General features: G+C 47.5%; 1 protein-coding gene across 1 annotated transcript; it reads left to right on the top strand.

The window, feature by feature from the left end:
* The first annotated feature begins 1,243 nt into the window (after window positions 1–1,243).
* On the top strand, window positions 1,244–5,902 carry MUC3A (mucin 3A, cell surface associated). The gene is made up of 11 exons (XM_016124838.2): window positions 1,244–1,536; window positions 1,624–1,812; window positions 2,734–2,843; window positions 2,958–3,016; window positions 3,609–3,757; window positions 4,165–4,230; window positions 4,556–4,718; window positions 4,904–5,080; window positions 5,167–5,258; window positions 5,523–5,575; window positions 5,757–5,902. The coding sequence occupies exons 1-11, from the start codon at window positions 1,347–1,349 to the stop codon at window positions 5,796–5,798; spliced, it is 1,290 nt and encodes a 429-aa protein (XP_015980324.2). The 5' UTR covers window positions 1,244–1,346; the 3' UTR covers window positions 5,799–5,902.
* The last annotated feature ends 15,888 nt before the right edge of the window (window positions 5,903–21,790 follow it).

Here is a 21,790-nt window from a genome sequence, read left to right as displayed (position 1 = left end):
TGAGAACTCCCACAAACGCCGTTAGCACCCCCACTTCTATCACTTCTATTCCAGTGACCACCCGTACCTTGACGTCCACCACCAGTGTGCCTCCGACCTCCCCACCTTCCTCTAACACACAGCCGGTAGACACTAGGACCACAGCCACCACCCCCGTGACCACCTTGATCACCTCACTCCCTGCTACTACATCGATGTCCAGCCCTCCCTCTCCCACTAGTCATGTCACCACGACCATGACAGAAATTGTCACTCACGCTGACACTTCCACCTCTGCCACCTCGATCACAGCAACTCCCTCTGCTCGCCACACTACAGTAAAGATCGTGACTCCCACTACTGACATGACAACAACCCCCTCCCCGCTGACAACGCAACGTACTCTGGCCGTCACCTCTTCAAACAGCTACTCCACCACCATTACTCCCTTATCTGCACTGAGGCCCTCTCCCTCTACTGCGGGCACCGTGCAGACATCAACAGCCAGAGTCCCAACTTCTGTTAGTACAGACATCGCTACCACCACGCGGCAAACAACTACTCCCATATACGCGGGTGCCACTGGGTATTCGACTGATATGAGTGGTACCACAATGATTGGAATGAGCCCTTACCGGACAACATTGCATAGTACTTCAAGTGTTTCTCCCACACACTTTCCTTCCATATGGCATACATCTACAAATGCAATAATCTCTTCCTTCAGTACTGTTATCTTGTCTTCAATATCCACTTTAACGACGTCTCCGTTTTTCTCTTCCATCAGTGAAAATTCAATGCTTACTAATACCACTAACCTTTTTCCTACCTCCCTATATTCCCTTAGCACACAAAATCCACCCACTTCTCTCTCTGCTTTTCCTACTCCTTTTTCATCTGAAACTTCAAGAACTTCTCCACGTTTGTCTTCTCTAACTTCTTCTTCTACTAAAACAACCCCCACTCTTGCTATTTCCTCCGTTACCCCATGTCCAGAATCTATATCCATTACTATAGTTCCTACTTCTCCCTCCACTCCATGTATAGAAATTGATCCAAATAGTAAAATTACTTCTACACCTACCATCCCATTATCAGTCTTTACCTCTACTACTGAGATGGCCACCGCCCCTTCTATTTACACCAGTATGACAACTCTATTTCCTACACATACAGACACTTCCACTTTGGTTCTAGAAACTGACCCCACCGACATCATATCTCATGTTCCTATTTCTCTCAGCACTGAGAGTTTCCCCATTAACACAGTTTTGACAAGCACACAAGGACCCAGCAGCGGGACCTCGACAAGCACCTACTCTGTAACCACCCCACATGTGCCCAGCTCCACTAGCCTCCCACTGACCATGAAACCAAGCAGCAGCCTTCCAACTGCCACGATGACTTCAAGCAAATCGACAAGCGCCACTCCAGTCACCACCAGAGCTCCAGCGAAAACAGTGACCACCACTCAGACTCCCACCAATTTTTTGTCATCCAGGACAACTTCGACCACTACTCAGATGATCACACAGTCTAGGTTGACCACCACTCCAGGTTGGACCTCCTCCCTCCCCTGCTAAATTCTCATGTCACCAATGTCAGACCCTATTCTGAACTTCTCTTTCTTCCTGCTCTTCCCAGGCACCTGTGTCAATGGTGGCACCTGGATACAGGATCGCTGCCTTTGCCCCTCGGGGTACTCTGGGGATCGTTGTGAGCTCCGGAAGACCAGGTGCCAAAATGGGGGTCAATGGGATGGCCTCAAGTGTCACTGTCCCAAAACTTTCTATGGCCCCCGCTGTGAGTTTGCTGTGGAACAGGTGGAACTGGGTGAGTTCCCAGGGCTCTGCCCTCTGTTTGGCCTGGAGATACCCAGGCAGTTTTCTCCAATCCTTCTATCCTTACCTTCTCTCTCGTGCCTTCCCCTATCCCATCTTATGCCTCCTCTCCACACTCACCTCCAGGAGGTGGCTAGGATCACATTCCTTCTCGGGCTTCCTTCCAGTCTGGGTTACGTGTAGCTCTATTTGTTTCTAATTGCTGCTGTAACAAACTACCACAAAGTTAGCAACTGAAACAACACAAATTTCTTATCTTAAAGTTCTGTATGAGAAGTCCAATGTGGGTCTTGTTGGATTAAAAGCAGGGCTGTGTTCCTTTTTGGAGAATCCATTTCTTAGCTTTTTCCAGCTTCTGATGCTTTCCACGTTCTTTGTCTCGAGGCCCCCTCTCTCTACATTCAAAGCTAGCAACACTGCATCTCTATGCCTCTTTTCTGTGCTCACATCTTCCTCTGACCGATTCTGACTTTTCTACTTCTCTCTTCTACTGTTAAGGACCTCATGATTACATTGGGCCAACTGGATAATACGTGTTAATTTCCCTATAGTAAAGTCAGTGACTAGCAGTCTTACTTACCTCTGTAACTTTTGTTCCTCCTTGTCATGTAGTAACATATTCACAGATTCTGGGGATTAAGATCATAGGGATATTTAGGGACCAATATTCTGCCCCTCACTGGGGCAGACAAGGGAGAGACCATAAGCCTGGCTCTGTACACCCAGACTCCATTCTCTCCCTCATCTCAGGACAACTCATCCTGGAATTCCTTCCCCTCTCCTTCCTATTTAGTCAGTCCTCAGGGGACATAGAGAGGAGCCATGGGAGGAGCCTCTGGGTTGGGATGGTGGTGGTGATGTCAGAAGTGGATGGTAAAGTGACCAGAACAGGACATGTTGTATGCAGACACAGTGGATGCCGAAGTGGGCATGGAGGTGTCTGTCCAACAAGATTTCACCTCAGAGCTCAATGACAACACTTCAGAGGCCTACATGAATTTCAGAAAAACCTTCCAGAATCAGGTGAGGAGGAAAGGAATGGGACTCAAGAGTTCTTCCCTGGAACTGAGCTTGGGCTCTTGGGTGCCCTCAGATCTGGAGGTTCAAACATAAGCCCAGGGATCCTTGGCATTTCAGATGCAGAAGATTTACCAAAATGTGCAGGGGTTCAAGGATGTGAAGATCCTGTCCTTGAGGTAGGAGACATTTTGGGGGCAGTGGAGGTAGTGTTAGGTGGGGGGAGGAGGTAAAAGAAAGACTGGAGAAGTTTTTGCTTTTGGAATCATCAGATTTCATAAAGGAGGTGGAGGGAGTATGCAAGGAAAGCACTCCGTGCAATCAATTTCTGGGGTCATTTCTCTGTAGGAGAGATGCAACTCGTTTTTAAGTATATTGGAGGGAGAGGAATTATATGGGATATGTAGCAAGGTGGTGCCTGTGGGGTGGTGGGACGCCTGGTGTCTGGACTGCAACTGGTTTCTCTCTGGCTGATACCTGGTCTGTTTGGTGGGTCAGCATGAGTAAGGCCGAGAGCCTGGTTTGGTAATGGCTTGAGGCAATGCAAAAGAACAGTAATCATTCTTTGCCCCAGCTTCCCAGGCTAATGACCTTAGGGATGCTGGCAGCCCCTTCTGATCATAATGTGTCTGGAATCCCAATCATTGCCTCTGCCCCTCTTCCCCAAACACCAATTCACCTGTGATTGGTTCTGGAGATGCCCTACTAAGAATCTACGTGCCCTAGGCCTGGGTACCTTTTAAGGACCCCTCACCCCCTCGAACCCCTCAGGAATGGCAGTATTGTGGTGGACTATCTGGTTCTGCTGGAGTTGCCCTTCAGTGTCCAGATGGAGAGCACGTATGAAAATGTGAAGACGACCCTGAAGAAGGAGCTCCAGAATGCCAGCCAGGACCAGGATAATTGCCAGAATAACCAGGGTGAATAGAAGTTGGGGGCCTCAGACTGGAGGTCACAGCTACCAACCCAACCTTCTCTAGCTCAGATAGGGGCCTCCTGCATTCAAGTACCAGTCTTGTGGAGGTTAGAAGGAGCAACACAGGTCCACAGACAACTGAGTCAAGGTTGGGGCTAAGGAGAGGCTTGCCAGAACCTGGATACTGGGGAAGAGACCCCTATGACAGTTCTCAAGGTTTCCGGGATGACTGAGGACCCCTGATTATTAGGGAGAGATGAGTGAGGCCAAAAGAGCCATCCCTTGAACCCATCCCTGCCTCCCCCATACTAACAGAGCCCTGGCTTCCCCTCCCTGTGCTTGTTCTGCTTCCCTGGGCCTGATCCCTTGATACCTCCTAACCCAATTCCACCTATACTTGTGTCCCTCCAGCCCTGTGTTTTAAGCCTGACTCCATCAAGGTGAACAACAACACCAAGACTGAGCTGACTCTGGAAGGTGAGGGGGTGGCAAAGAGCTAAGTGGTCCAAGGAGGCCATGGCTCCTCCCACCGGGGACATCTCTGCCCATTGAAATTCCCTGGGGAGAAGGGGGAGATATTTTGGGGAGGCAAGGGATGTTGCCCAGCAGGGCTGCCCTTCCTGGGGGCAGCAGGGAAGGTGAGAAGAGGGTGAGGGTCCTGGGGATTTGTTCTCCCCTCATCTAATTCCAGTGTCTACCACATGACGCCCTACCCTCCGCATCCATTTTCAGTCATTATAACCAGGCCCCTGAGTAGAGTGGATGAAGTTGTTCTCTTTGCAACCCCTTACCCTCTCCCCAGCCATCTGTCGTCGTGCTGCTCCTCAGAGTTACGAGGATTTCTATTTCCCCTTGGTGGAGAAGAACAAGCTCCGTTGCGTCACCAATTGCACATCAGGCGTGGATGGCGCCATTGACTGTAACCAGGGCCAGTGCTTTCTGGAGAGGAGTGGTCCGTCTTGCCGGTAAGGCCCCGCTCATAGTGGGGTCCCCTGCCCACCCCCAGGCTTCGCTCATCGACGCCCCGCCCACAGCCCTAGGATGGAGCCCTGCCCACCTGCCTGCACGGTGGGAGGTCCAGGTGCACGAGTGGACCTCCCCGGGTTGGGGGGGTTAGTGAGAGTGCATGACTTGTGCCCTCCTCCTCCAGCTGCTTTTTCACAGACACACACTGGTTCTCCGGACCTCGCTGTGAGGTGGCCATCGCCTGGAAGGCCTTGGTGGGGGGCCTAGTGGGGGCCGGTGCACTGCTGCTGCTGCTGGTGGCACCCAGCGTCTTCGTCGTGTGCTCACGCTCACGTAGGAAGAATGGCCAAGGCAGAGGCGGGTGCGTGTTCTAGGGTTCAGGATGAGGGCGGCAAAAGGGTTTCGGACTGCAAGGCCCTGCCCTGACCACATGGTGCCACGATCCAGGTCCTTGGACAATGACACGAGATGGTTGGAGATGTGGGATGAGAACACCGTGGGAACTTTTACAAACTCAGGCTTTGAGGACGACAGGACAGGTAAGTCTTGCCTTACCGGGAAGAGGGGCAAGGGCTTCCCTGGCACCGCTGTGGCCTGGATAGGACATAATGACCTCCCTTGCCTAGGACAGGTATGTATGTCGGGCAGGGGAGCTTACGTCGCCGCTTGCCCACACGCCTCGTGAGGAAGGCCAATGTCCTGCACAGGCCGTTCCCACAGGGCAGGCACGGGGCACAGGGGCACCCCGAACCTTGCCTAACTCATGTTTCCTTCCCTCCCCCTGTTTTTCTCTCATTCTCTAGTCAAGGAGGAAAACTTCCATGTAGACTTGGAGAATGTGGACACCAGTATGAAGGTGAGGGGGCAAAAGGGGATGGATGGTAAGGAGCGCTCCCGGATCTAGCTCCACATGTCACCGCCCCCTCCCGCACTTCCCCGCAGCGGGCCGAGCTAGGACCAGAGGACAGCGACCTCCCAGTCAGCCTGAGCAGGGCGGCTCCCTCTTCTTACTCCCTTTCTTAAACATTCTGTGGCAGGTATACATCCAGAGACCTGAGATGGCCATGTCCTCGCTGTGAGCCCTGCACTAGCCCCTCTATCCTGCTCTGGACGTCGGGAAGGAACCATCTACACTGTGTCCATTTTGAGGGATGGTCCAGGTCCTTCTCCCAACTTGGGTGAAACCCCCCTGGAGATCCAGTTCAGTCCCAGGTTCTTCAAATGTGGGACTTTGGGCAAGTCAGTAGCTTTTCTGAACTTGTAAAATGAGTATGGCATACTCATTCTGATACCTTGTACAGTTATTGTGAAAACTGGAAGTGCTCAGTCAGTTCTCTACCCCAGTGTGCCTTCCTGTGTCAGCCCTCCTACTTTGATAGCCTCTCTCAGATCCCCTGTCCCCACACCCTTCACTGGTCTCAGGCCTTAGTCTCAACTTTTCCGTGTGCATCCCTACTGCCTATTCCTCATCCTACACCTAGAGCCGGTCCACAGCCCATCCCAGCTTCTTACCCTCTCCTTATGTAACTCCCTGCTGTCCTCCTTGCTCCCATTCCTTAAATCTAACTTCCTCTCTGAACACACTTCTTAAATTATGCCTCCCTCACATCCCAGTCCCCAGCCCTGACCTCCCCCAGCATTTGTACTTTTTTCTTCCCCAACCTTGTATCTTCAGGCCTAAATCCTTACTCCCCACTTCAATGCCCCAGTCTTAAATCCTCTTTCCTCCCCTACATCCTTGTCTCTATCGAAGTACAGATGTCCTCTGCATCTTAGGATTCCCACTGTGTTCCCCAGGCCCTGGTCCTCCATTCTGAAGCTCCATCCCTTCCTCTCATTCCCAAAGGCCCTGGATTGCTGTGGGTGCAGGGGTGCAGGATGAGGGTTTTGCCAGGTCCTCCAGGATGAGAGGAAATAGGGCCCTGAGGTAGAGAAGCTCCTCAACCTTCTCCTCCTCATTCCTCTTACTCTCCTTCCCTTCCCTACTGCCTCACCCCCTTCCATCCCCTTCCCTGCCTCTCCTACCCACCCTCTTCCCACTCTCACCCCTTTCCCAGAAGTAACCTCTGAGGCCAGAAGCCCCCAACCTCCTGGGCAGTGTTATGGGTGGAAAATTTTCCAGTAAGCCAGCATTAAATATTACTTCTGATTCTGTTAACCAGGGTGTGGCAATCTGATCAAGGAGATGCTAATGGCCGACCCTTAACCAGGGTGTGGTGATCTGCTGAGGGATGTGCTGGTGGCTATATAAACTGCCTCTTCTGGGAGCTCAGGCCTGATCTCTTCTAACCCTGTGTGGTAGAGTCAGTCGCAGGCCGGCTAATAAAGGCTCACAATTCATCTCAATTGGCTCCATGGGTCTTGGATTTGATCGCACCACAACAGGCAGGAAGGTCTCTTTTGCAGATAGGAAGTCTGTGAGTGCCCAGTTCTCCCATGTGAACACAATATAACATTTATTGTAAAAGAAGCTGCTCTGTGTCTTTCTCAGTCTCACTTCCTGGTGCCTCCACTTGGTTGGAGAACAGAGATATCTGGAGGAGATGTGGTAGGGGAGCCTGGGAATGCTAGTTCCTTCTGGCCAGGAAGGAAGGAGTCTGTGGGCAGCCCTTAGAGGCCTTTACTGTCCTCATAGGGAGCATAGAGATTGGGGGGACCATTTTCTGAGGGAGTGGGCTGGGGGCGGGAGCCTCTTGATCAGCAGCAGGTGGTAGCATGTTAGGTTTGTCATATGTGCCCTTCCCTTCTTAATACCAGGAGCTCTGGGCTGGGTCTGGTGGAGAGTAGCCCAGGCTGGGTCAGCTGTTGTGAGAGATGACGCAGTCCTGGCAGGATGCCTGGTGCTTGGAGCAACAAGGTCACACTACAGGGAGGGGCACATGCCTTACCTATTCTAGGACTTCTTGCTCTAGGCACAAGGATAAGAAAAGAGATGAAATAGTCAATAACAGGGTGGTGGCCTTGAGGCTGAATTTGGGAGTTGGCTGTAATCTGATAGTAACAAATAATAACAAAGCCAGCTTTGTGTGAGAGAGAATAAAAAGCCATGGAGACAGGGCTGGGGAAGCTAGCATTGCCATTCATTCCCTCTCCCTTATCTATGTTAGTTAATGCATTTCCAGACTCCCACCGTTTTTCCTGACCCTTTTTCCTAACCTTCTCCACAACAGTCAGCTGCTATTTGCACTGATGAGTATGCTGGGCCTCTCCAAACCTGGGGGCAAACACACTCACACCAGGGCCTACTGTGCTTAGGGCTTGGGTCCTCCTGTTCCCATTATTCTGTGCAGCAGGCCTGCTGGACTAGAGCTGAGGGTGGTTGGATATGACAGTGTGAGGTCCTTTGGGTGGGGGTTTGGGAAAAGCTCCTGGGATCTTTGCTCAGGACCAGAGGGACTGGAGGTGGCCAGGGGTAGAAAGCAGGACCATACGGCCTCAGGTGTAAATAGAGCCTCACCCAGGAAGGGGTGGGTGGTCAAAGGCCCTGGGAGAAAGAACATATATGTGGTTGTGCAGGAGAACTTAGGCATATGAGTGCCTTGAAGGTAAGGGGATGTGTATCAGGTAGGTGTGAGGTTCGATGGGAAAAATACAGTGGTAAGGGGGGATCTTTGGGTGACAGGAACATTAAAGTCACCAGAGGACCTGGGTGGGTCATCCCTGCCAGGGCAAGTCTGAAGAGAGGCACTGAGAGCCATCTTGACATGAAGCCATCAGGGTACAGCCAGGGATCCAACTCCCCTGGAAGTGGAGAAGATGGTTACATTCGATGATGGGCTATGGGGGCACCAAGATAGATGGTCCTAAATCCTATGTAACTCGGGGTAGCAGAGCCTCTTTTTGGTGGTTGACTATGACCTCCAGGTGTGCCTGTTGGGGTGACCATGCAGTTTCTGGGTAGAACTGATCTGGAGACCTGGGGCTCAGGAGGGAGCACAGGAATACAAATCATTCTCCATAAGCTGCAGGGGCTGCAAAGTCCAGACAATGCTGGGATCAACTGAGAGTTGGAGCCTGTATCCTGTTTTGTGCATATGAAGTTCCAAAGTGCTCAAAGTAAGGGTGGTGGAGCAGGGTTTCTCAGGATGGCAGTGGGGTCTGGGACAGGAGCTGGAAGGGGTCAGAGCTCTGTAGCCTAGAAAGGTGAAGGCGGAGGTGGAACTGATAAACAAGTACAAAATCAGGAAGAGTGTGGAAAGGGTGAGAACAGATTTGTTCACAGTTAACAAAAGGGTAACTGTGTTTTGTAAATTTAGAGCAGTTAAAAGGAAATGCTGTTTTATACAGAGTAATAAACTTACTCATTCAGTAAACACAAGAGGCCTGGCTCAACCTGGCCAGGTGCTTGGTGCTCTGGATGAGGCAGGATGAATAAACCAGTTTATGATCAAGTTGTTTTTTTTTTTTTATGGGAACATGGTAATAATGCAGAAATAACTACAATCCAAACCTGGTGAGGCTCCAAGAGGGGTCCACGATGATGGAGTGTAGTGATGGATCTCAGGGCTGCTTCTGCCTAGGCTGATCTTGGCAGCTACAGGGAGAGGTGGTATTAGAGATTGGTATCAGGGAGGAAGTATTAATAGTTACTCAAGGCCTTAGACAAATTCAGAACTGACAAAACCATACGTTGCTATAGAGAGAATCAGAACATCGATTAAAAAATTCCCTGGGGTACAGCAAATTGGGAAGCCATACTGACTCTGTAGTCTGGTTACTACGTGAATCATCGAAATTGCTAATGTTTATTGAAGGTCTGCTGTATGCAAGACACTGTTCTAAATGATGACTATGATCTCATTTAACTTTCCCAAAAACTTAGGAGGAAGTACTCTTATTGATTTCTGTTTTATACATTAGATTTATTCTATGGACACTTCATATTTTAATGGCTGATCAGTATTCTATTCTATGAAATGTCATAGTCATCTAACTAGTCTTCCATTCTTTGATTCTTGGACACCTTACTTTTTTCACTATAACAAATAATGATGTAATAAACATTCTCTTTTAAAAAATTTTAATCTCCATCAGATTATTTTAGGAACAGTAACTAGAAATGGAATAATTAAAATGATATGACTCTATGGTTCCTGATGCATATTTTCAAATCATCCTCTAGAAATATGAGACCAAGTTAATGTCCAATGGCATCACATGAGACTGCCCCAATAAACAATAGCTATTATTATAATTCGACATCACTGAGGAGGTGTAATTTCATTGATAAAAATAAATAGTATCTTGTTTTGTTTTGAATTTCTTTGCTTACTGGTGAAGTTGATTTACTATTTTCTTCTCATAGGGGTGTTGGCCATTTGAGTTTCTCTCTTTGGGGAATGTCTGTGCCTTTCTTTGCTCAGCTTCCCAGGGGAGCATCCCTGACTCTGGAGGTTGACTTTGAGAAGGACAACCTCGCTTGCTCTGCCATACCCTTTGGGGACGCCGTTGCCACAAGAATCTTGGACTAGGAGGGGTCTGAAGCTCTTCACCCAGGCCATTGTTTGGGGCAGCATTTCCTTGTGTCTCCCAGGAGTGAGTGAAAGTCTTGAGCACAGAAGGGATTGCCTGTCTGGAGAGTGGGGCGTGGGGCTGAGGGGCGGGGCGGGTGAAGCAGAGCCTTTAGCTTGGGGCTTCTGCTTAGACAGAGAGCAGGGAAGAATAGCAGAAGTGAGGAGAAGGATGAGTGGGAGGCGGTAATGTCTTGGGACCTGAAGGGGACAAGAGATTTCAGAGGAGAAAGGGCAGTGGGATGAAATGGATAAGGAACTGGGCCCTCACTGCTTGTAGGTGTGGCCTGAGAGGCAACTGTCCTAGAGATGTGGGTGGGTAAGGACATACTAAGTGGCAACAAAATGGAGTAAGCGGTATAAATCCAGGAATAAAGACAAAAAAGAGCAGGATGTCCAGAGTCCATCCCAATGAGTGTCCTGGCCTTCACTGGGGCCCGGGCTGGCCCACTATGTTGCTGCCATGCCCTCACTGATCTCCCTGTCTCTGCCCTCATTGCCCTTTCAGTCCAGACTCTGCTTCTAAGACACAGTTGTGATCATGGTATTTTGCCGGACATTCTTAACTGCCCCTCAGCCAAGTCCAGAGCTGGCTTGACATCCACCTTGCCAACTTTTCGTCTGTCGCTGCTCATCTCTCAGTGTTCAGCTGCACCCAAGCACACACACTGGGCCTCTACATGTGCTGCTCCCTTAGCTTGAAAATTGTTTCCTCTTCTCTACTCTCCAAACCCTTTTCTTGTGGTAAAAGTAAAAGCCACCTTTAGATTGTGCTTGTATTTTAACTTATGAGCTGGCTGAACTAGGAAAGTATTTAACCCTCAGAACCTCAGCTCACATGTAAAACAAAAATATTAATGGCGACCTCACATGATTACATTAGATAACTAAGAGAAAGCATCTGGCAGAATTTCCAGTATTTGTTCCCTCATTTACTTTGGAAGTGCTCATTGAGCACTTGATCTAGATCAGGCTGAACAGGGCAGGAATGTTCTCTCCTCTCCTGGAGGCTCTGTTCTCAGACAGGGGTGAAGGTACTCCATAGGCAATGACATTGACAACCATTGAGTTACAGTCATTGAGTACATTGAGGCAAGTATGAGAATCTGATAGGTGGCCAATTAGTGCCACCTCTCCACGTCCCTATTTATTCTTTGTGATTCAGTTAGGGGCATGATCATAAACTGCCTTTTTATGCCTTTTCATTGTTTTATTTGTCTACTTTTATAACTTAAAGAGTCCAATAAAATCTATAATGCTTAAATTCACAATCTCTTTTTATGCCTTTTCATTGTTTTACTTGGGAGCTCATTTATCTTTGATTTCCATTGCTGGCATGGTCCTGGTGGTCACACGTAATTGTTATTGGCTAAAAACCTGGACAGGTAGGCTGCAGAGCTGAGAAGTGATTTTCCTGTGAGTGTACAGAGGCAGGGGAATTGAGGACTGTGGTTGCCTCTGAGTGTGATACAGAGGGAGCTTCCAAGAGGCAAGTGGAGGAAGCGCCTTCAGATGCCAGGAGGGCAGAGTGACCTTTTGGCTCAAGGGATGGACAAGCAGGAGGAGAAGGCAGCTCTGAGGTTCTACTGCCTGGCCTGGGTTTACTCTAAGCCCTGCCACCCTCTGCTTTGAGTTGACCAGAGCCCCAAGTGCTCTTTCTCTCTGATCATCTTTATATCCATGACTCAAGGGTGCCTTCACCTTCATCCTTGGCAGCCTCCCCACCTCAGCCTCTCTGTTTCCACCATGCTGAATTAGAGCAAACCTAACTTGGAGGCAAAAAGCCAATCTGCCTTACAACCAGACAATCTTTTCAGTTTTTTTCCCATTAATTTAGAATTCCAAAAATCTTAGGCATTATCACACCTTCCATCTGAACTGCATTAATCAATCATTTTATGGTGTTCTTCCCTTAATGTTTTGACTGGTCTGCAAAGCCAAAGATCTAGAATCGTTGATGTGGGTGACATGACTTGACTAATTGTTCACTCTCTACCTACCCTGGCCTTCAGACCTGGTCAGGCTCCTGGTCTCGCACTGTGACTGTCTTTTTCAGGACCCTGTGAAAATGGGGGCATCTGGGACAATAAAAGGTGCCACTGTCCTGACGGCCTCCATTGTTCCTTCTGCCAGGGGCCAAGGTTCATCCTCTTGAGAGGTGAGAAAGAAGCAACTCCAGGACAACTTTGGGGAGGAGTGGGGTCTGACAGGAGGAGCAAGAGGCCACATGCCCTGCCTTCTCAAGAAAGTCCCCTATATATCATCCTGTGGAATTTCTAATAACCCATAGGTTTATGGCACTATTGTCACAAAGATTCTTTCCTTACTGGATCTTATTTATTTCATTGTCAGGATGAAGAGAAGCCAGGGATTATAGTCCCATCTTGCATAGGGAAAGAGAGTCCTACATGTGCAATTGTGTGTTCTAAATGGTACAGAGAAGACAGAAGAAGCCCTTCAGTCCCAGGGTGTAGGCCAACACTCTCACTATTAGGCAACTGTAGCCTATTGAGTGGACTGTGGGACCCAGGGTGGAGGAGGAGCTCACCTGGGTAGGTTGTGAGGGCCATCAGATGGCCAGATATAGGTGGGAGTATTCCAGAGACAGTGGCTGGCCCTTGCATAAGTGTGCCTGGAGACAAAGGACAGAGAGGTAATTATGCGTGGCAATATGCCTTAGCTTTTCTACTCCTCCTGGCTTGATGGGAACTGCTAGGATAGAGGGGAGTCTCAGAGGTAAAGGAGGATGGGGAAGAGACACTTACCAGACTAAGTATCATCCAGGTGATGAAAGGTGAGTGTGTGGTCTGCAAATCATAGATGTGAGGTACAAAAGGAATGTGCATGGGGCATTAGTGTGAGTACAACTATTTGCTCGAATTTATACCAGAGTGCCCAAGTAAATGGACATGTCCCAGAGTTCTTAGGGAGGAAAATGCAAGCAATATTAGGCAGAAGTGTGTGTGTATGTATATATATATTGTATACACATACATATTTACATATATGCATATATATGTATGTGTATATATGTTATATACACATACATATATATGCATATATGTAAATATGTATGTATACATACACACCACCGTACAGATTTGTCAAAATTCATTGCCATACTACTAGCAAATCATCAATCACCATCCTCTTCCAAATTATCTAGTGACACCTTGCCCTCTACACAAACTGGTAAACTGTCCAAATCTATAGGTTCCTCTGACACTTCCTCTACCCCGGAGTAGTAAAGCCCTGCTTCAGGATCATGGTCTGACCAGATTTCTCCCAGCCAGGATAGGAGAGAATGCCACTAAACTCAATGGCAAATTCACTGTCCACAGCATCATCTCTGATTTTTCTCAACCCACAGTCATCTTCAATCGCTCTTACTGAGAATGTGTCTACATCAAGTTCCAGTGACTCCTTTACCTCTTCTGGCGATGAAGGACCATCAGCCATATCTACCGCTGTGGAATCCATGGTCTCTACAACCATCTCAGAGTCATCTAAACACAGTCTCTTCTTACAATACAAGTTTTTCTACTCCTTCAAGTCTTGACATATTTTTTACCAATTCCTTGAGCACTAAACACAGTGCTACAACTCACACTGGATTACCTTCCGCCTTCATTTGTACAAATCGACCTCTTCCTCTGGAATTTTGTCTACTACAGATGATGGAAGTGCTTCATCCTCTTCAAGTCCTGGTCGTGTATTTACTATTCATGCTGTCTCAGCATGGAAAACCAAAATTCTCATGGACCTATCTGCTGTCTTCTTAAGTATCCTGGATTCATCAAAACATACCACTACCTTGGATAGCACTGTTACCAAAGAGGATAGACTTTCTGGTTCCACGTCAAGCCCAGGTGAATTCTTTACCACTTCTGGTGGACTAATAATCTCTTTTCCTCAAGGACTCACTGTATACACAAGCTCAGACATGTCCACACCAGCATTTTCTAATTATTCTTCCTATAACACAGACAATGCAAGTCCTGCTTCACCATCTCAACCACCACTGCAGTCTCAGAAGAAACAGACTCTCACAGAGAAGCCAACCAGCTACACCACTGTTTCTGATTTGGCCAAATTATCTGTTTTCTCTGAAACCTCCTTTACAAGATCTGAAGAATCTTCCACTAGAGGTGGGTATCAAGAAACACCCACATCCTTAGAATCCGCTGTGTCCACTATCTTCTCAGATTCATCAAATCCAATAGTTCCCTATGATACCTTCTCTACTACTCAGAACATAAGTCATTTTTCCCCATCTGGTCCTAGCGATTTCATTTCCACCAATGTGGTCACTGGGCAAACATTCACAGCCTTTCTTGAAGCATCTACTGTCTACACAGCCATATCTGATTTGTTTCACCTCAGTGTTTCAGCTGTCTCCTCCTCTACCACTGTCAATGGAAGTCCTGTTTTCACATCAAGTTCTGGTGAATTGTCCTCTACCAATTTTGTCTCTAGACAAACCACAGTTTTCATGGAAAAGCTAACTCTCTATGCCACTATTTCTAATTTGTCCAGTTCTACAGTTTCTATTCACACTTTCTCTACCACTCCTAGTGGTGGTCCTGCATTCTCATCAGGTTCTGCCTTGTTGCCTTCCAAGGAATCCAGTGGCTTCACCACTAATATTCATTCCTTCAACACAATTGATTTATCTGATGTCCCTGATACCACAGCAGATCTAAGTGCATTATCGTCATCAAACCCCATCCATTCTTCTACTTGCCCAGTCACCTCTGGACAAATGTTCACCACCTTGGTTGAGGATTCTACTCTCCTTGTTACTAGCAGTTATTATGTCAAATTGATAATTTCTACTTTCATCCCCTCTGCCACAGATAACATTAGTCCATCAGCTTTTAATTTCTCCTCTACAACTAGAGACACTTCTGGGCTGACAGCCATCACCCTCAGTGGAGGATTTACAATTTTTCAAAGTGGCTCAGTGTCATCTGACAACCACAGAACCACAGTATCTGTACTCCTTCAGCCTCAACTATCCCTGGCTTCTCCACCAGGCCAGTCTCTGACTTCTTCGGCCATTACAACTTCTGATTTTTCTCCTTCTGTGTCTTCCATTTCACTTGGTTCAACCATACTCCATTTCTTGAGTCCAATACCACTTTAACTTTCCATCCCCTGTTCACTAACACCCTCCCAATTATAATGATGACCCACTCTCCAGCTCTGACACCAAGTAAATTTCCTTGTATTTTATGTCGTGGGCCTCTCCTGTCCATCTTCCGTCATCAGCTAATCAGCCTTGACCTCTTTGTGATCTTGTTCTACCCTTCCAGCGCCTTCTTGTTGTCAATGAACATCATTCCACAGATGGATATTTTTTCTCTTTTTATTTGTAGGGCTCTTGTTTCCTTTGGCAATCCTCTTTCATCTCTTATTTCCTACTCCCTGTTGTCCTTCTCCTTTCCCCACTATCTCCTGGGGATTGAGGTGGTAACAGAGGGGTATTGGTTGCTTCATGATCATCTGGCCCCATCTTCCTCTTTTAGTAAAATGCCTGAGTGATGGGACCTAGAATAGGAGCCAGTGTTTTTGTCCCTATGCTTCTATGGTGATTGCTGTGCATTTTACCCCTCCACAGAGCAGTACTTGAATGGGACTACCCAGAATGGAGAAGAGTGTGCCTGTCTCCAAGGCTTCTTTGGTTACTGATGTCTATACCTTGTGGATTTCTTTTTCCTAGGTAATGACCTTTTCTGACATCTGTAGATTGTCCCCATGCTCCTTAATCACTTAAAGTTGGATGACAGCACTGGAAGAATCATCTGCTACCACTGCCTCATTGTGCAGGTAACGGAGAAAATGTGACTTTTCACCAGGCCAGAACATAGGTAGAACACGAACCTTCTGCCTCACCCTTCATGGCCCTGTCCACTAGGTCACCTGCCCCTCTTATCAGGTTGTTTCTATTTCAACCCTTTCTGGAGCCCTCCACTTAGCTCTTTCTGAATCATTATCCTGGCCACTAGCTCCTCACCATATTCAGAGGCAAGGGGCAGAAGTTTCATTGACTCTTACCTGCCTCTTGAATTTCTGTCTTCTCTCCTACCCACTTTCTCCACCACCATAAAGCTAATAGGTGGAAAACTGACCAATCTTGGAAGACATTACTGGAAGGTAACTGTCTCATATATAACAATGCCCGTTCCCCAATATTCTAGAAAAAAATCAATGTCACTTTAAGTGTGAGAGTGAAAGTAAATAACATATCCTCCCAGGTATACTGGAACTTCACTCAACTATTCAAGAGTCTGGTAAGAGGACAGGAAGGCCAGATTTTCTAGTGTGGATGCCTGATGTTAGAGGAGATTCGGAAGTTCATCCTAACTCACTGTTCAAGATTTTTAAGTTCCTGGGTCCTTTCAGTCTACCTGAGTTCTGAGAAGGGGTCTTCGGAGAGCTTCCTTCCTTGAGCCCTATTCCATCCACATCCTGGCAGGGAGTGTATCTCTGTGGTTCCCATTCTTTCCACTGGGTTAATACGTAGTTCCCTAGGGAAAGAGGGCCCTGGGGCTGCCCTTGAGATATGGAATAGGGGCTGCTGCATATTCCAGGCCTGTATGAGCTTAGCTGCTTCATTTCTTTCAGATCAGTAAAGCTTACAAGGGCAACGACTTCCCCCAATTCAAAGATGTGATCATTAGAAAACTGCTGTTATGTGAGGCGGGCAGATTTATAGACCTTGAAAAGTCCCCCCTCTCTTCCCTGTTTTCCTTCTTCCTCCTATCTTGAATTGTTACGGTACAGTACCTGGCTGGGCCAGAGGGGCCCCCATCTCTGAGGCAACACTTGGGCTCTGAAACTACTCATTCGTTCATTCATTCATTCATCATTCATCCATTCAACAAACTTGTATTGAAAGCCTACTCTATGCTATGCACTGAGGACAGTGGTCCCAGTCTTCATGGAGCTTAGAGTGACAGAACACAGGTAACAAAATGGCTCTACAAACTGGTTAGAGTTATGGTAAGGGACACACAGGGTACAATGGGTAAGGTACCAGATGTGAGCCTGGTGAGGTGGAGGTAAATCTTCCTGGAAAGAATGACAGCTAGGTTTGAAGGATGAGGCAGAATGAGCCAAATAGAGAGAAAGGAAGAGGATAATGTTATAGCAGAGAGAATCCATGATGAGGAGCCCAGAAGTGAGAGAGAGAAGGGCAGATTCCAGGAACACAAAGAACAGTTAGATGTTTGAGGACAAAGGGTCATGGTGGGAGAGAAGGTTGAAAATATGACTTCTACAAAGTTATTTAAAGTTATTTAGGCTTCAAGCATCAGTAGTTTTGGCTCACGTGGGATAGTATCTGATTTGCACTGCAGAGAGTTCAGTCTGGCTGCTGAGAATAGGTGAATAGGGCATGAAATCATGGTGGTATGGACCAGAGAGATGATAAAAAAATGGAAGAAAAGCAATCCTGCATGAAAGGCCTTTAGAGGGCTAGGACCAGCAGATTGTAAAGATTTGGTGGGCAGGAGGAGGGGAGAAATGACATGATACCAGATTTCTGGAGTACTGGGAGTGTGAGGTGCCATTTGCTGAGATGAGGAATGTGAGGAGCAGTAGGATGGAGAAAAAAGATGATGAATTCAGTGTGGGCCATGTCAAGTCTCAAGTGTCCAAGGCCCAGACGTGCAGAGTAGTTGAGTGACAGTGCAGCCAGCAGTCAAAAATGTGGTAGAAAGTGTCTGAGTAAAGACACTGGCATTGGCACCCCTGAATGGATGTTACTGGAAGCCTTGGGAATAGGCCTGATGGCTCAGGGATGGTCCCAGCAGAGGAGTGGGATGTTCCACTCCCATTTCCCAGGAAATAAACCTGGGAAGCACTAGCATCTAAGGGATAATAGGAGAAACAGAGCTCCCAAAAAAAGAGTGGAAAAAAGTAGACAAAGGAATAGGAAGGGTGCCCGGAGGTTGTCGTGTCCCAGCAGCCAGGGGAAGAAAGAGTTTCAGGAAGAAGGGAGATCTACACAGTCAAGAGCCCATGGTATTTCATGGTCCAGGGTCCTCCACCCCCACTCCCCGAGGATCATCACCATTGTCTCCATCTCCATTTTGGCTCAGGATATTTTTGGTTCCAGTCCTCCTGGGTCCAGCTCCTGACTTCTCTGTCACAATGGCTGTGATTGCTGACTGACCTTGTCTCAAGATCTCACCCCTCAGCAGCATCACTGGCCATCTAATAAGAAGCTTCTAGGTTGGGATCCTATGTTTCTAAAGTGCCTTCATGTTTCTTAATTTCCATAAGCTCATTTATTTGGTTTCCAAAACATAATCCAAGATCCTTTATTTTTAATTTTTTAATTTAAAATATTTTTGTTGAGGTGAAATATGCATAGCAAAATTTGCCATTAATAATTGAATTAACCATTTTAAGTACACAGTTCAATGGCACTAAGTACATTCATATTGTTGTGCGGTCACCAGTCCCATCCATCTTCAGAACTTTCCACTATCCCAAATTGAAATTCTATACCCCTTATGCACTAATTCTCCTTTGCCCCCAATCTCACCTCTGACACCCAGTATTCTACTTTCTGTTTCTATAAATTTGTCTACTTTAGGTACCTTATATTAGTACTCATATTAATACTCATACAGTATTTGTCTTGTGACTGATTGGCTTACTTCGTATAATGTCCTCATGGTTTATCCATACAGCATGTATCAGAATTACCTTCCTTTTGAAAGCTGAATAATATACGTATAGACCTTCATGAATACACCATATTTTGTTTACCCATTCATCCATTGATGGACACTTGTATTGCTTTCATGTTTTAGCTATTGCAAATAATGCTGTTAAAAATACAGGTGTACAGATATCTCTTTGAATTCCTGCTTTCAATTCTTTTCTATATAGCCAGAAGTAGAATTGCTAGATAATATGGTAGCACTATTCTCAATTTTTTGAAGCTCCTCCATACTGTTTTAGGTTGTGGGTGTGCCATTTTACATTCCCGCCAACAGTGCACAAGGGTTTAACTTCTCCACATCTTCACTCAAGAGTTTCCAGTTTTAGAGATGAATTTTACCTGTTGGTGTTTATTGTGATCACTAATATTTTGGGATCTTAGATAGTGTTACTCTGAGGCTTCCCACTAGGTTGTTAATTGCTGGAAGGAAGAGCCTTTAGTCTCTCCTGCCTCTGAGTCATTTAGCTAATTGTCTTTAACCACCCCTCTTGCTTCTTGGGTCCCTCTTGGTCGGAGAGCGGGTGACATGGAGTGACTGACGAACCACCAATTCCTAGTGTTAGTAATGGCAGTGTTGTGGTGAAATAGGGAGGACACTTCAGAAGTACCCACTAGAGTGTTCTGGAGGACACTCTACACTTCAGAGTTTCAGGAACTGTTTGCAAATGTCACTAAGATCATACAGGCCAAGATTATAAATGGAACCAAAAGCTACCCAGGGATTCTGAAGAGTGCAAAGGTAAGCCCAACTTTTCCCCTTGATGTTGTTGGTGGGGAAAGAATGGAAGGGGATCCCTTAGGGAGATCTCAGTCTCATCACCTGCCCCCTTCTCCCATCTCTCCTTTCTTCTGGAACTCGAGACACTTCCTTATAGGGATCCGGAAGCCAGGCCTAGTGCCTTCCTCACTCTCTACCGTGCTCCCAGCAGCCCCTCCCAGTCCCAGGCTGAGGTTTCATCAGTCTCGATGTCCTCATCCAAGCTTGTTCACAGGCCCAGCTGCATCTAGGGTTGGGCCAAGAACCTAGTAGTCTTGGCTCAACATGGAGGGCATGGTATAGAAGAAAGCGGAGGCTGGCTACCCCCAGGGGACAAAAGGAAGTATTTCTGTTTTGTTCTTTTTCACCACCCTTGGCCGCCTCCTCAGTTCTGTGCTTCAGTGAGGAGGTCACCACCGAGATCGCAAAGCTAGGCTTTGACCTACAGGGTAAGCAGCTCTGTGGAGTGGTGGGCATGGTGGGTGGCCAGAGTGTGGATGCGAACATGTAGTCAATGGGTGCATTAACTAGGCTGATGCTTGCTGTCCACTCCTCACCCCGGAGCAATGTACTCAGAATGTGGCAAAGGAATATGCCCAATTTTGCTGTGGATAAGGTAAATAGGAAGCTGGATTGTGTGACCAAGTGCAACTGTGGACAAAGCCAAAACTGAGCTGTCACCAGGGCAAGTGCCAGCTACAGCACAGTAGCTCCTGCTGGCTGCAAGTGCCTGGCCCCTCTAAGCCCAGTGCCCACCTTCTCTGGTGGTAGGGCCACACCCTACCCCACAGTTATCCAAGGGGGAAGAGTAAGGCAGAGCTTGCAAAGCACTACCTCCCTCGTCCTCTACATACTTCTTGCCCATACCTGGGTCTCCCATCACCCTCACCCCCAACAGAGGGAGGGGAGCACAGGTTCTAGACATGAACATCCTAGGACTGAGAACCCCCTTCATGAGAAAGTTCCAGTTATTTCCAAATCTATATCTATATGTCTGTATCTATCATTCATTTCCCTATGCCATTCCAGCCACAGTGCCATTATCACCACTAACTATAGCTGGGCAGTAAATTTAGTAGACTATAAATTAAAGTAAAAATACAAGACACGATAACAGGCTCATCAAGGTGCCAGCTAGTTAGAGATTAGATGGGTGAGCAATGTGTCTAAGACAAGGCACCTGACACTCTCAGATTCTGAATTCCTGATCTGCAGTCCTAGGGTCTCTCCAGGAGGGGGAAGTCAGGGAGGGTGCCCAGAGCTTGCTCTCAAAAGGAGAGCTGGTTTCCTGTGCTTTGACACTGATTTTTTTTCTTTTCGGAGACTAGGGTATGAGGGATGCCGGTGGGCTGGCTTGAGCTTGCGTGTCATGTCCCCAGACGTCCATCCTCAGGCACACACTGGTACTGGGGAGAGACCTGTGAACTGAGTGACAGCAAGAACATGGTATATGGGAGTGTGGGAGCCATGCTGGTCCTGCTGGTGGTTGTGATAGTTGTCCTGACCATCTTCTTCAGCCATTCCTAGAGGAAACTGCACAGGTGAGCTCTGGGGCCAGGCCCAGAGAGGGGAGCACAGTCAGAATATACTCTGGCTCTGCTCCTTCTAGTAGCTGGATATCAGCGAAGGGCCAACAGGGACCTAGCCCCTCCCAGCCCTGAGTACAACAAAGGGCAGGCAGCCTGCTGGTTTGATAAGGCATATCTATTTGGCAGAGAAATGGAAACTAACACTTATGTACTGTAACTGGATGATGTAATGAAATTACTTGGTATTTGTAATCACCTTGGCTGCCAAAGAGCAACAATTGTACTGGGACATGGGGAGTGCTCTGTCTGGTGTCACTTTGCCCAGCCATAAAATGGATAAGACCCACCTGAGAAGGTTGCCATGAAATGCTGCCCAGCACAGGTCCTCTCCAGCAGTCAGCAAAGGGAACTGCTCTGACTTTAGTGCAATGCTTCCATCTCCCAGATAAGGAAACTGAAGCCCACTGAGGGCAATGAGGGACGGGAGGGTGGCGGGGGCAGGCCACGGTGATGTTCCTACGCACACTCTTTGTTTTGG

Source organism: Rousettus aegyptiacus, unplaced genomic scaffold (assembly GCF_014176215.1).
Source record: "Rousettus aegyptiacus isolate mRouAeg1 unplaced genomic scaffold, mRouAeg1.p scaffold_m13_p_8, whole genome shotgun sequence".
NCBI lineage: Eukaryota > Metazoa > Chordata > Mammalia > Chiroptera > Pteropodidae > Rousettus > Rousettus aegyptiacus.
This window is presented reverse-complemented; position numbering and strand designations above follow the sequence as displayed.

Bases quoted from the DNA above. Each gene is read 5' to 3' on its own strand.
- MUC3A (XM_016124838.2), top strand. From the start codon at position 1,347: ATGAAACCAAGCAGCAGCCTTCCAACTGCCACGATGACTTCAAGCAAA. The intron at 4,719-4,903 runs GTAAGGCCCCGC...CTCCTCCTCCAG, and splicing joins AGGAGTGGTCCGTCTTGCCG to CTGCTTTTTCACAGACACAC. The intron at 5,081-5,166 runs GTGCGTGTTCTA...GCCACGATCCAG, and splicing joins AATGGCCAAGGCAGAGGCGG to GTCCTTGGACAATGACACGA.